Source organism: Hyperoodon ampullatus, assembly GCF_949752795.1.
Source record: "Hyperoodon ampullatus genome assembly, chromosome: 4".
Taxonomy (NCBI): Eukaryota; Metazoa; Chordata; class Mammalia; order Artiodactyla; family Ziphiidae; genus Hyperoodon; species Hyperoodon ampullatus.
The window spans coordinates 6,290,270-6,306,060 of NC_136917.1; the positions used below are offsets into that span (position 1 = coordinate 6,290,270).

Here is a 15,791-nt window from a genome sequence, read left to right on the forward strand (position 1 = left end):
GTACTCTGGGGTCTTCTGTGATAGGCCAGTAGACAAAGATACCACTTGTCTGAAATTTAGAGGTGTGTCTAATGGCTCAGTACTCTTTCTGCTTTCCCTTCCAGTATGAGAGTATTGATGCTAGAGTTAGAGTCAAGGGTCTCACTGAGAGAGTATTTTAAATCTGGGACACAAAGGTGTACAGGTTACTTGGGTCATTCCTTCCTGGATTAACAAGTAAGAATTAACCTTCTTCAATCCAGCAGGAAAGCTTGTGGACCGGGTGACTTGCAGGCAGCCTTCAGAGTCTCTGCAAACCACAGCAGCCATGTGCCTCCTCAATGCACTAGGGTTTTACATCTCTGGCTAACTAAATTGAGACTTAATCAAATCTTACAGTGGTTGCTTTTCCCTAGTCTGTAACCTTCTTGAAACTCCACAATATGGATGTACAATTCTGAAATAGAAGAGATTTTCAAAATCCCTATACACCAAGTTACAAACTGTAGTGCATGCTGCTTTTCCTTGAACTTGGGTATTCAGAAAATTGAAACAAAAATAACTCTCTGCATCTAAACAGTTGCAAAGTAGAGATCCATTCAAGAATAAAGGATGAAAGGAGGAGTGATGATATTAGTTATACCTGAGGAACATACTCTATGCCCTATATGTATGGGAATAGCAATGTCAAAAACAATGCACAAGTCCCTATTGTGGAGTCCTATTCAAGACTGAGAGTCATACTCATCTATTTAAGAATGATGCTCACAGAACAGATGTATATGTATGACTGATTCACTTTGTTATAAAGCAGAAACTAATTAAAAAAAAAAAAAAGATGTATGGGAAGGGCTTCCCTGGTGGCGCAGTGGTTAAAAATCCGCCTGCCAATGCAGGGGACACGGGTTCTAGCCCTGGTCTGGGAAGATCCCACATGCCGGAAGAGAAGCCACCGCAGTGAGAAGCCCGCGCACCACAACAAAGAGTAGCCCCCGCTCACTGCAACTAGAGAAAGCCCGTGCGCAGTGGTGAAGACCCAACACAGCCAAAAAAAAAAAAAAAAAAAAAAAAAAAAAATTAAAAAAAAAAAAAAGAAAAAAGAATGATGCCCACAAAAATCTCTCTAGAGGGGAGATGAATGACTCTTAGAAGTTCCTTTCAGGAGCCTTGGGAATTTAGGCTTTCCATTCTTCATCTTCCATCAGTGTTTTCAGTACCGGCTTTTTCCAAGAGTCTTTTGTATCCATCTACCTGGACAGAGACAGTGTTCTCTCAGTCTCTGGGAAGGTGACTGAGATCATAGGCTTTGAGTTCAACACTAAGCCTGGAAACTCACTAGAAAGTTATTTACTTTCCCAAAGCCTGAGTTTCCTCAACTATAAAATGGCACTGATGGTAGCCTGCTTCACAGGATTGTTTAATATAAATAATTCAGGGCTTGACATACAGAAGGTACTCAATAGAAAAAGGAACCCTCCTACACTACTGATAGGAATGTAAATTGGTGCAGCCGCTATGGAAAACAGTATAGACATTCCTCAAAAACCTAAAACTGGAGCTTCTATATGATCCAGCAATACCACTCATGGGCATATATATCCAGAGAGAACTGTAATTCAAAAAGATACATGCACCCCTATGTTCATAGCAGCACTATTCACAATAGCCAGGTCATGGAAGCAACCTAAATGTCCATCGACAGATGAATGGATACAGAAGATGTGGTATATATATATATATATATATATGTACATATATATATAATGGAATATATAAATAATGGAATCATTCATTAAAAAGAATGAAATAATGTCATTGCAGAAACATGGATGGACCTAGAGATTATCATATTAAGTGAAGTAAATCAGAAAGAGAAACACAACTACCATATGATATCACTTATATGTGGAATCTAAAATATGACACACATGAACTTATGTATGAAACAGAAACAGACTCACAGACATAGAGAACACACTTGTGGTTTCCAAGATTCGGGGGCGGGGACAGGGAGGGATGGATTGGGAGTTCGGGATTAGCAAATGCAAACTATTATATATGGAATGGATAAACAACAAGGTCCTACTGTATAGCATGGGGAACTATATCCAATACCCTGTAATAAACCATAATGGAAAGGAATATGAAAAAGAATATATATATATATATGTATATATGTATATATCACTTTGCTGTATAGCAGAAATTAACACAACATTGAAATCAAATATACTTCATTAAAATAAATTTTTAAAAGTAAGTAAATTTGTATGATGAACAACAAAAAAGTACTCAATAAATTTTACTACTACCACCACTACTACCACTACTTCAACTATCTCAGCTAAATAAGTATTCATATATATTTGTTTTGAACAGGTCTTTGTGTAATTAAAACTCTATCATGAGTAAAGTCATTACAAAGACTATCTGATCTAACCCTATATTTTGCCTACTTGCTAATAAGCAAGTTGCCAGTGAAAGCTGCCAACAAAATTCACTGATTTCATGAAATCAGGGTGGAACAAAAGATGTATAAAATGTGATTAGAGAAAACTTTATCTTTAAACTAATGGTGAGGATAATAGGCATGGTTTCAAGTTTGATTTAATGGAGTCATTTCTGTTTTCTTTATTTTTAATATAAAGCAAACAGAAAAAAATGTTGCAGGTATATGTGTGTGTGTGTGTGTGTATATATATATATAATATGCATATACACACAAATACAAATCTATAAATGAATACATATGCATATTTATACCTATAAATGGGGACATATACATATACACAAACAAGCACATATACAACAGCAACAGTTTTAATCATCCACTAGAAAATAGTTTTCTTAAAATAAAATAAAACAAGACAAAACAAAATAAATATCTGGCTTCTCTCCATGCTGCCAGTACTCTCGTGACCCAGAGGGTTTGTTCCTAGTGAAATCGGGACCATGCTAGTGCTACTTCTGAATGCACTTATGTATAGCCATGCTGTATACAGATACATCTGCAAGCCAATGAATGGCGTGTTCTCAGGGGTTTCAGGTCTTCTCCTCTTTGCAGACAAGGTCCACTTCGATGACACCCTGTACTCATTCTTTGGGTCTGCAATACAAGATCCATATCTTTATTGGGAATGCAGCTGGTGTCTTTCCTGCTTTGAAACCCCTGGAGTCTCTGACCACTCATCTTTCATATCTTTGGTTTCAGTTCTGCCACATTCAGCTCTCATTGGACTGAAATCAATGGACATGAAGACAACTAGGGTAGCAAAGGAGACCCACTGATTACAAGAATGTGATGAGTCAGTAATATTTGAGAAAAAGAAGTCAGGCAGATTTTCTTTTCCTCTTTAAATGCTGTTATCTAAAAACCCAGCAAAAATATTGCAACCAAAAGAGCCCTGGACTACACCTAATGGTGTCATTCTGATTCTGCTATTTCCAGTTTGGATTTGACTAATTCACTGAGGTTAGTCAGACCATGATGACGGCAAGTAACCAAATGACTCCAGCAGCAGGAACAATAATAAGCCCTGGATTAGGAGTCAGGAGGTTGGGATCCCGCTCTGTGCTTTGCCATCAACTGTCTGTGTGAATTTAGGCACAATCACTTCCCTCTCTGAGCTTCCCTCTTCTTTTCTGTGATAATGAAGAAGGTGAACTTGAAGATGACAGAAATTACTTCTAAATACATTCACTTTTCATCTAAAGAATTTTATTTTGTAGTGAAAAATAATGGGCAAGAAATTTCTTTTAAAAATTAATTACAGGGACTTCCCTGGTGGCGCAGTGGTTAAGAATCCGCCTGCCAATGAAGGGGACACGGGTTCGAGCCATGGTCCGGGAAGATCCCACATGCTGCAGAGCAACTAAGCCCGTGTGCCACAACTACTAAGCCTGCGCTCTAGAGCCCAGGAGCTAAAACTACTGAAGCCTGCACGCCTAGAGCCCGTGCTCCACGAGAGAGAAGCCACCGCAATGCGAAGCCCGCCCACTGCAACGAAGAGTAGCCCCCGCTTGCCACAAGTAGAGAAAAGCCCACGCGCAGCAACGAAGACTCAACGCAGCCAAAAAAAGAAAAAATTAATTACAGCTCTTTAAGGAGGATGTATGTGTCTCTTCCCACGGAGGTGGAGGTAGATGAAGGTGTTTTTTCCTGTTTAGAAGACTGAGAATCTAGAGCACAGGGTCTCACACTCTGGCCAGAAGAACTGATATTCTTAATAAAATCTCTGTTGTTCTGCTTGACAAAATGCATTCACTCCATATCTCTATGAAAATGAATTAAACCAATTAGGAAATCCAAGTAAAAAAATTGATATATTAATTTTTAATAGACTACATTTCATTGTGAGATGGCTACTCAGTTATTCACTTGCCTAATACCCTGTGGTAAAGCTTTAGGAGTAGAGGAAGAAGATACAATTAATAAACCTTGCCTGTCTAAATTTATTACAGGCTAACGTTATCCTTTGCCATTTTCCCAATGACAGAACATACATAGCGGGTGGTGGCTGAATTGCCTTCTGCTTCCTGCTGAATCTTTCTTCAAGATTGTGAACCTTTAATCAGAAGTGACATGTTTCTGACCCAATGTTACATATAGGAGGTGTACAGACATATGAAATCAAGGGCTGCCCCCTCACACCAAAAGACAAACAGCTATTTTTAGATGGGTCAACTACTACCAGAAGAGTAAGAAAGTCACACCTTCCATAAGAACTGCCCTAATAATCAGCATCAGTACATCTGCTGAGCCATTTATTTAACTAATGACACCAAAAGTTACAACAGCACAAATACAAATACAAGATTACAAATTGTGTTGCAAAAAGCTTTGCCTGTTTGTCACTAAAATACTAAGTAAATTTGAAATAGTAGTCCTGCATTTTATAGCAATAACTACATATTTCACCTTGTGTCAAAGCCATAAACCATATCCTATATTGGATAAAGGAATATATCCCAAATATGTCTTATAATGGTTAAATAATGATGGTGAGCAGCGTTTTATTGATATGGCAAACATGTTTATGGTGCACTCATCGTTAAAGAAAAAAATAAGATCAGAAAATTGTATGTATAATGTGAGTCTGTTTTATGACAAATTACCTATATGCTTTTTTACTAGAAAAATATCTGGAAGAGTATAAAGCAAGATGCATGTATGATTAAGTCTGGGTGATAGGATTAAGGGTAGCTATATTTTCATAACTTAACTGTATTTTCTAAATGTTTAATAATAATTATGTAACATCTCATAAGAGGAAATGGGTTTTGTTTTCATGTTTTTGTTGAACAATTTAGTAACGTGCTAAAATACTTATGATATAATGTTAATGACTTAGCATATGCAGTCCAATTGGGATTCACATTCTAATTTTCATAAAAAATATACATTTTTACATTCACAAAAGGGTGCCATCAGTTGACAATTCAGGTTTTCTTATATACCTGAATGCATTGGTTTTGTTTTTGCCTTCTTAATTAATCAGAAGATTTTTTTCAAGAAGATAACTACAATTGCTAAAGCACTGCAATATCACGTTAAATACTGCTGTATGCATAATAAGGTGGAAGTCCTAGATTAGCAAAATCACAGGTATTGAGATTTTGGGAGTGATAATAAAATTTAGAAATAATTTAAGTGAATAATTATAAGAACTACTAAATGTAAGATTAGAATGCAGCTCTCCTAATTCTCTGATCAGTGTAGTTATCACTAGCTTTCTGAAATCTAATAAATATCTCCTATTTTAAGTAAATAACAGTCTAAATTATACCTATGTAACATTCTTTATGATGCCATGTCAACACCAGATTAAACCTGATTTTTATTGGCTAGTGTTTTAGTTGAATTCATCAGCAGAAATCCTGTACTTTCTATGACATTTTTCCTTGAAGTGTTCTGAAAATAATTTGATTGGGCCAATTTTATTTTGGAATAAAATACAGATAATCTGTTTGGAATATGTGCTTTATAAATTGCTAGGAATTCTTCTGCCTAGTCAATGAGAAGTCTGTTGTCACCACTGCTACAGCTGGGTTCATCCCAAGAAAATATTCTTCCCTACCTCCAGTTATATCTCCTAACAGAAATATCTAAATAGCATCGTAAAAGAAAGCAGGTATTTTATTTTATGATCACATTGGTATAACTGAGTTATCAACTAGCCAAGAGTGAAGGTAAGAATCTATATTTAAGGATTTTATTGCTCTTTAACCACAAACTATAAACTTAGACTTGAAAAACAACATTATTCATCACTTTTCTTAATTATTCCTGCAGATCTTTAAACAAGGTTGAGAAAACAGATGCATGATAAGACGTGATGAGAATAAGAGGAAAGGCCTGGTTTAAGAGAAACTATATAATGCTTGATTAAATGAAAATTACTGAGTGCATGCTACAAATGAGGTACTGGGTTTGGGGCTACAGGGCAGCTTCTAAAGGCTGTCATGGCCACTTGGGTCTCAAGCCAGGCATCTAGTTTCCTTCCTCTTCATCTCAGCCTGCCAGTGCAATGGCTGGAGATAATTGGCTCCACTGCAGGTTTCAATCCTCTTAGTATTTTAGTAGTCCCCTTTTTCATTTTAGACATGCCTGACCTAGACCTTTCCCATTCTCTTCAACAGACTTGCTCACTCGTGCTCCTCTTGTCCTTTTTGTTCTAGACAAAGGAGTACCTTTACAGAATCATGAAAAGATACCTGGGGTAAAATTCTACAATATAAAATCACTGCCTTGATATCTAAACCTTTCTCTGTTCCAGCCTTCTGTTTATTTATCAAATATCCCCAGCATCCATCTATTTATCAAATATTAAGTAACACTGCACACTTACTATCTACCAATTACTATGCTACTCGAAATACATAATTTCACTTCCCAGTCTGATGTCAGATTATAAAATTTTTTACATTCACTGATCTCATTTGATTCAGAAGATGATTGGGTTGTTAAAATGACATTGTCTAATTTATCTCCCCCCTTTTTTATATATGAGGAAATTAAGACCTGAAGAAGATGCTTAAGGTTCAACAAGAGGTCAGTGACAAAAGTCCAAATGAAAATACAAGTTCCATTATCATAATACTTTGTTAAGGAAGTTGGTTGCATTGCCCAATTGTGTCCATTCATCTCTTTGCACAGCATCAGAACTCTATCCTTCTAAAATGATTATCAACCTGAAAAGTAATGGAATAACTGAGAGTAAGCTGCTAATCCATGTTTTTGGCAATGGGGAAACAAAAACCCAATCAGAATGAAAACTGTTAAAACTTAGCCTATAACAGCAATAACTAAAACATTTCCCATATTTCTAAATCTCAATCTCCATTTTCTGAACTTCCCAAGTTCATTTTCTGAACTACCTTAATGCAAGTTTGTCAATTAGCTGAGCGCTATCCTTAAAACTCATGCTATCCAAACACACTGTTTCAGCATGAGTGGACTCAGAGCTCCTGCTATACAGTCAAAAGCAATGGGTACATCCTTGCAGGAGGATGATTTCACAAGGAGGTTATCCGAGTGTAGAGCTATGACCATTCCTCCCTGGGTTATGGCTTAGCCTGGTTGTCTGTGGTCATGGATCCCACCCATTAAGTATGCATCCTCTGAGATGAGATGACCTCGTTTTCAGACACAGCTACTAAAAGCACATGTCACATACAGGCAATTCTCTACCTCTAAGAGATCAGAAATACCATTCTTTGGCTTCAGACTTTTAAATCTTGAGTGCTATTTCTTAGATAATAGAACCAGAGATTCCTAGGCCATTTTTTCTTTTCCAAATTTTATCATGGAAATTTTCAAACATACAGACAAGTTGAAAGAAGAGCATGACAAACACCTATGTACCCACCATGAAATTCAACAAGCATTAATATTTTGCATACTACTTTATCTTTAATATGTTTTAATACCTAAAAATTTCACTAAGAAAACTCTACAAAAGAGGCTTACTCAGATTCTCTGAATGACTTCCCTCCAGCCCCCTCATCCCTGCCAATCTTTGTGCATCTCAACGGAAGAAGCATTTAAGTCCTTAAAGGATTTTGCCTTGAACATGCATGACATTCGGCCCAGAGGACTTGTTCTACCTAATTTATTGGTCACTGCCTTATATTTAAAGTCTTCCTTGAACCAGCTTTCTATGTCTAGGTCTTCATGATTGCCTTTCAATTCTCCTTATTCTGACTGATGAACCTTGTTACCAACTTCTTTGCAATGATCTTGTCTGTGCCCCAGGATTCCACACAGCAAAAATCATCCCTTAGTAAACTGGGAATGGTGTGACTCTCAGAACCTAAAGATGCATCTTCCAAAGATGACTCAGGACTGCTGTTCTCTGGGGCTTTATTCTATCAATCAAGAACAAAGTCTGTATCTATGGATCTAATGCAAGCTGTTTCCATATCACTTTTCTTCACCTTCTTTTTTTCCCTTGCATGCTCTCAGGTGATTTCTACTATTCTTTATTTCCATCTGCCAGTACCTAAGGAGTATGACAGAATGATAATGAAGAGCAACATCTTTGTATTCAAACTATTATACTTTCCGGTGCCGCAGCTGTGTAACTTGGTACACAAGTTCCTTAATTTCTTCATGTAAGACAGAAAAACAAACCAACCAACCAATAGCGCCCAGTTTGTAGGAATAAAGTCAATTTTAAATGAGATAATATAAGCAATGCTCTGGCACAGTGACACATACAGGCTAAGTCCTTTAATGTGTACTAACTACTAATATTAATACTATTACTATTCTAAATGCTGTTTGAATGCAGTCACTATTGAACATAGAAACAAGATAAATTTCTTAGCAGACTATCAGTAACAGAGAATGACTGGGGTAGGAGAGTGGGTAAGTAGGAGAAGGAACTAAGTAGATCTGAATCAATCCAACTGCAGCAATTTTAATTGAATTCCTTTTACTTTTTATTGCAAATGAAACTTCTTCTGTTGAAAAGGAATATCTGGCCTGCACTAAACTTCATCTGTGAAATAAACTGTTCTATTTATCAGTAAAAACTGGAATGGGATATTTACAAATTTCCTGAAAAACCTCTTATCAATTTCAAACTCAGGATTAACTACACAACTGAGAGAACAATCACAATCCATGAGTCTTCTTCTTTGTCCAGGAGTGTTAATTTTATGCACATCAGATGTGTTCAGGAGCCTGCATATTTTGCCGTTAGCCCTTATTGGAAGTGGGGCTGAGAGGGTGATGATTTACAGTAATAGTGTCCAGTTGGTCTTAATGACAAGAATGAACAGCCACCACCTTTTTTTGTCTGATTATTGGCTTAATGATTAGAAGCCATATTTATCATCTATATTGGCCCTCTCTTGTCCCTCTCAAAGACATTTGATTGTTGATTTTTTCCCACCCATCCAACTTTGCATATGTACTTTCAGAATTCATTGACAATCTTTACTGAGTTTATTTACAGTGTAGGTGCTTTGTCAGTGCTAGGTATAACAAAGAGAACACAACTGGTTCTCTGCTCTAAATGTGGGTATCACCAAAAAAAGGAAAACACAATGTAATGTCTACATGATTGCTGTGAAGATCTGATGGGCAAAATGTATCCAGCACTGGGTCTGATGCTTAGCCAAAACTTGCTACTTCCCAGGCCTCTCCCAGCTCATTCCCTGCCAAATGAGTAACTTATTATTTCTGTGCTTCTCTCTGCCTTCTTCAGGATTCTGACTTCTTTCTGTGCTTAACTCTTAAAACGTGTGAACTACAACCTCTTTGCATTCCTCCACTGCCCATGTGGTCACCATCTCATCAAGGTCTTTGTGATACCATATTTTCATTGCAGCCACTATTGAACATAGACAAAAGCAATAAATTGTAGTGGATTCCAAGCAATAAGTTTAGCACAATGTATCTACTAAGATAATTCTTTCCATAAATACTTTCAAATTCCACCACTTTGGTGGAGTCTTTGCAGACACTGTCAGTCAACTTATTTTATCTTTCCACTATTTCTCTTTTTCCCTAAGGCCTGTATGTGAGCAGTGCCTGTATCCAATTCATCTCTTTACTTCCAATGGCTGACACAGCATACAAACATGCTCTCTCTTGGCCTCAGTCCCTCCCTCCCTTGACAAACAAATGCCATTTTCTCTACAAACAGGATAAACAAACAAAGAAGCTGGCTTATAAGGATCTAAGACAATGCACTAGTCAGGAACACAGCAGATAATGAAAATTAGATATAACAGATAAGAAAAGTGTGGGAGTGAGAGGCAACCTAGGGTAATGGTTAAGAGCTCTGGCTCTGAACTTAGAACAGGACTCAGGTCCCATCTTCACTGCTTACTTTCTCTGTGATCTTAGACAAGTTACACCAGCCTTCATTTGAAATAAAGATCATAACATTTTTAACTTATGAGGTTGTTATAAGTTATTATAACTGTAATAATACATGGAGTGTACTCACTAATGTCTGGCCCCTAACAAGTGTTCAATAAATGAATAATAATATTATCATTATTATGATAAAGTCACCACATGTTTATGTAAAACAGAATATATCAGAGACAACTGAACATTTCAGAATAGAGAGTCTTCCCCAATAATGCAAAGGAGTTCTTTACATTGCAATGTTTTCAGAGTAAGACAGATATCTTTTTTCTTCATCTTTTTTCCAGGGAACCATCTAATACAAAATAAACTTGAAAAGAAGAAACTGTCATATTTCACAATTCATCCTCCAAAGAGCAGAGCATCACAATTCTTCTCGATAGAAAGGTACATTTAATAGTGTAAATTCATTATTAATAAACCCGAGATGATGGCTTTATTTATTTGCAAGTCTGCTTGCTCCTTGGAGGTAAGAGGGCAAAAAAAGCCTTCCTGTTCTCAGAGGACCAGACCCAGTTCATAGAGCTCAGGAACAATTTATGCAACAGAATATCTGCCACATTCAAACAAGTATTTGGCACTCATCATTTTTTTCCACTTTAAAGAGACCCCGTGTCTAAGCTATTTTCATATTGTTTATCCCTACTCCTTAAAGAAAGCAGCTTTAGGATCAGCAGCTGATATTGGAAGATAATTCAGAAAAACTTAGGCTTAGCTGGGATAAGTCCCTTTGTAAACATGGAACACTGAGCTCTCAGATGTCTATTGACTAGGAGCTTTAACTGCTTATCAGCAGAATTAAAGGAGGACTAAGGAAAACAGCACAATATGCCCCTCCAAAAAAGAACAGTAACTACGGTGTTCAGGAAGAGTTCAATTTTGAAATGGACGCTACAGACCTGAGGCCGTAAAGGACTGTCCCATCTGGATGCAGGCGGATCATGCGGTTCTTGACAGTCACTCCGTGCACAAACGACTTCTTATCATTCAGGAAGTAAGTATCGGGCACCCAGAGCTGGTCTGCCACTCTATTGTCCAGAGTCAAGTTTAAAGGTATTACATTATAGGACAGCCTCTTATCTCTCCAAGCTTGCTGGAAGTACATTGTCAAGGTATAATCCTGTGAAATTGAGAAGATAAAAGAAAAAAATGGTTATTTTGTACATAAATGGACTTGGGAGACAGGCAAATGCTTCAGTATTCACAAGAAAATATACACAACCAAATATCAAAAACATATATTATTCACATATAGGCAAATATTAATTTACTAAACCCATTCTTACTGAGCCCGTACTATGTGTCGGGCACCACAGTATATACAGAAGTGAAGAGAGCATATCCTTGTGAAATTTATCACACATTATTCAGGAAGAAAGATGGTAAGAAATAATTATTTAATAATTAATTTGTCTTAAAGTACGGTACCCAGGATTGTTTTAGGTGGAACATAAATACAATTGTAAAAAGTGGTTAATTTATTACAGCAGTAATTATAAGAGTTTATAATGAGAATCTCAATCTGTCTGATCAAAGTGAGTTTCCTAGTGGAGGTGACATTTATACTGAGACTAATGTAGCTTCCCCCCTATCTAAAAAATATTAGCTCAGTTAGTATTTCATGAGAATTTTGGGGATTCTGGATCATCAGGCTAGGCTCTTTTGTTTTGAGAAACTGTGCGTTGTTATAAAGTGAGCACTGGTCTTGGAGTCACAGGCTCCAGCATTTTCCAGCTATTTCTAGGAGTAAATTTACATAACTTCTTTTCACTTCAGTTCCTTAACTATAAATGGGCTTTTAATATATCCCTGATCTATCAGAAGATTATTATGACAATTAAATATATAACTCAAATGCAATCTGTAAACTACAAAAAGCTATAAATTATGAACAAAGTATTTACATACATATTGTGACATGTTTTCTCCATTAGACGCCTATGGGTACAATGTAATTGCTCTTTCACCCTCATTTGAATGACTAAATGAAGGACCAAATATTCATTTGAAAAGGATAATTACCATTCTATTTTAATATCAGTTCACAATGCCCTACTTGAGGGCTTTAAAAAAAAAACAAAACTAGAATTATGTATTAATCACCTCTGCAACCTGAGAGCCAGCACAGTCCTAGGGCACAAATAACGAATGAATGGATATCCAATATGGTATGCCTATTGGATTTCTGCACATACCTGCCTACTTTTGTGGATAAAATACACACTTCAATCTCTGTGAAGTCCCTGAGTTTTTCCAACCCTTGCTGAGATTTATACATCTTAATTTGGCTATGCAATTTTAAAATATGACTTGCAAGGTATTACCTGCTAAAAACATTAAATAGCTTCATAGGAAAAGTATAATCCTCCAGCAAAAAATTTAAATATTTTCCCTGGTTTCACAAATATACAAATTTTTATCTCATTCAGAAGTCAGTGTAGAGCTGACTTCTGAATGAGAAGCACAGAATCAAACTTCTATTCTAACAGAAGAATATTAATATCCTAAAGGTATATCAAAAAATTGTAGGTGAAATTTACTTGAGTGGATTACTTTAGTCAGTGCTCTGGACTGTTCTAGCACACTCTGCTTTATTAAAGAATTAGTCTGAGGATCTCTAGCATAGCATCCTGATTTATAATAAAAGCTAACTTGAAGACTTATGAATTCTATAACTAGAGAACAGAAAATGGATCAGATACATTTTTTACATGTCTCTATGTTCCAAACAGCCTAAAAACTTGGTCATAAATAAAATAGGCAATTTATATTGTGCTTGAGAGAACACACTTAGTGATTTCCGATTCTTGGAGATAAAATGGAAAATTCGATTATTATCTTTATTAGAAGATGAAGCTACATAAGCCCTCTTAAGAGTTAGGGGAGACAACACAGTTTGGAAGGTGCTGGAGTTTATCAGTCAGCTGAGATGTGTTTGGACACAGAAAATTGTATTTTCTTTTGGGCTAAATAAATGGTAATATTGTGAGATCCAGAGTCATATGCTAACTCCTGTTATTTGTCAGCAAGGCAGTGCCTGCTAAGAAATGCTCCCAGACAGATCCTGGTGATTCTGCTAACTGTCACATCAGTTTTCATTTCTTTTATTTTTAAATGACACATCATGACACTGTCAAGAAAGGAAGAGGTTCCTGAATCGAAATAAATGTTACTGGACATAAAAGGAAACAATGGTCCTGTGTTCTACCCTCTCTCCCAGACCCTCATGCCCCCAGGATAAATGCTTTGAACTTTTATGTAGAAGACATCTTTTACACCCATCTAACAAGCCTGACTTCAGGAAGCTGCATCACCGTTGGTTTATTCAAACTGAAAAACAGCAAGTAAACCAGTTCTGGGTGCTCCACAATCCATGGCATCACCATGCAAGAAGCAGTTAGATAATCAAAACTAAAACCAATTGACTTTCAATGCTGAGGAAGATGGAGTAAGCCTACTACAGGCTCTCTCTCCTGCTAATCACAACTAACCATCCTGGAAAGAATAAAAAAGCCACCATCTAAGGACTGTGCAAAGTGAAAACTAATAGGCAGATTGGCAGAGATCAAAATGTGAAGAAAACCCATTACAATAGTGAGCTTCTTATTTATTTTTTCTGCCTCTTTTATCTTCTTAAAGTAACACACACTCACACAAACACAGCCAAAAGCAAAAATAAATGGAGAGATAGTATTGATAGAAACATAGGTCAATAAAACAGTAGAATCTAAAAATAAACCCACACAAATATGCTCAAAGATTTCTGACAAAGGTAGAAAGGTAGTAGATTTGAGAAAGCATAATATTTTCAGCAAATAGTGTGAATCAACTGGAGCGTGCAAATGTAAATAAATAAGCAAACAAGTAAGCAAGAGAGATGTCTAAGTTAGTGTGAGATCCACATATTCACTATTGTATATGTGAAATTTGTAAATGTGACACTCCCACATCCCAAAGGTAGGTGGTCTCCAAACTTTAAAATTGTACATAAGTAAATATGTTGAACAAGGCCCCCAAAATAAAACAAAACAAAAACACAACTGACCATTTCAAGTGCTGATGATGATGCAGAGCAACTAAAACTCTTACACATTGCAGGTGGGAATACAAATAATCAGCCACTTGGAAAACAGCTGGACAATCTCTTACAGAGTTAACATACATTTGACATACAACCTAGCAATCCCACTCCTGTGTGCAAATGTTCAGAGCAGCTCTTGATACATGCAATATCATCAATGATTTTCAAAGAAAGTTAAGTCAAAGAAGGCAGATTCAAAAGAATACACATTATATGATTCCATTTATGTGAAATTTTGGAAAACGTAAAACTATAGGAACAAAGAACAGATGAGTGCTTCTCTGGTATTTGAGGTGCTGGAGAGGTTGACTACAAAAGGACAGCATGAGGAATGATTTCGGGTAGCAGAACTGCTCTGCATCTAAACTGTAGTGGTGGTTACACAACTCTAGGCATTAGTTAACTCATAGGACTATACACCAAAATGAGTGCATTTTTCTGTATGTAAATTTAAAAAACATATTTAAAAACTGCTTAAACAAAACAAACAAACAAAAAACCCCATGATCTCTAAGGTCAGACACACCCAGGTTCTTACCCCAGTACTTTCATGGCCATCTGTCATAACCTCGGTTGAGGTACATGAGTCTGTTTCCAACTCAAAAGAAGAAACTGAAGCTAATTAAATTAGGAATTGGGGAAAACAAGAGCTGCTTTGACACCTGGAGGGGGGTGGAGTACAGCGATTCTACAAAATAAGTCATCTCCATGCATACCAGGGGACACGTGGCCCCATCAGGATGCACTAATAAGATTACCACTAAATGGTTATAGTTTCACAATTCCCCATGTGTACAATGAAGCAGTTGGACTACGTAGTTTCCAACTCCACCCCTAGGAATAAAACAATTCCATTCTAAGAAATGCTTTGCCACCCCTGTGTTCAAATGCATCTCGCCATTTCAAAATCTTCTAAACATCTAAAGTACTTTCATAATTGTTTCTTGCTGTCTTTGTAATTCATTCCCAATACCAAGATTCAAACTCTTCCTGTCTCTTTGGTTTAGTGTTCTACAAAATATATGGTATGAAATAATTTGTGTATGTGTTTATTATCTTTTTTAACTCTATTATTTTGTGAACTTCCTATTCTTTTTTTTTTTTTTTTTGCGGTACACGGGCCTCTCACTGTTGTGGCCTCTCCCATTGCGGAGCACAGGCTCCGGATGTGCAGGCTCAACGGCCATGGCTCATAGGCCTAGCCGCTCTGCGGCATGTGGGATCTTCCCGGACCGGGGCAGGAACCCGTGTCCCCTGCACCGGCAGGCGGACTCTCAACCACTGCGCCACCAGGGAAGCCCTGAACTTCCTATTCTTGCTCTATGAACACTTTTCTGTTTACCTCCT

At 36.9% G+C, this 15,791-nt stretch overlaps 1 protein-coding gene across 2 annotated transcripts in view; it reads right to left on the reverse strand.

Annotated features, from left to right (window-relative positions):
- GABRB2 (gamma-aminobutyric acid type A receptor subunit beta2) overlaps positions 1-15,791 on the reverse strand; it is a gene marked incomplete at both ends in the record, with an annotated part of 285,391 nt that overhangs the window by 178,166 nt on the left and 91,434 nt on the right. For both annotated transcript variants that reach the window (XM_079702368.1, XM_079702367.1), the window contains one exon: positions 11,263-11,483. In XM_079702368.1, the coding sequence (XP_079558494.1) occupies positions 11,263-11,483 (221 nt within the window). The remainder of the gene's footprint in view (positions 1-11,262; positions 11,484-15,791) is intronic.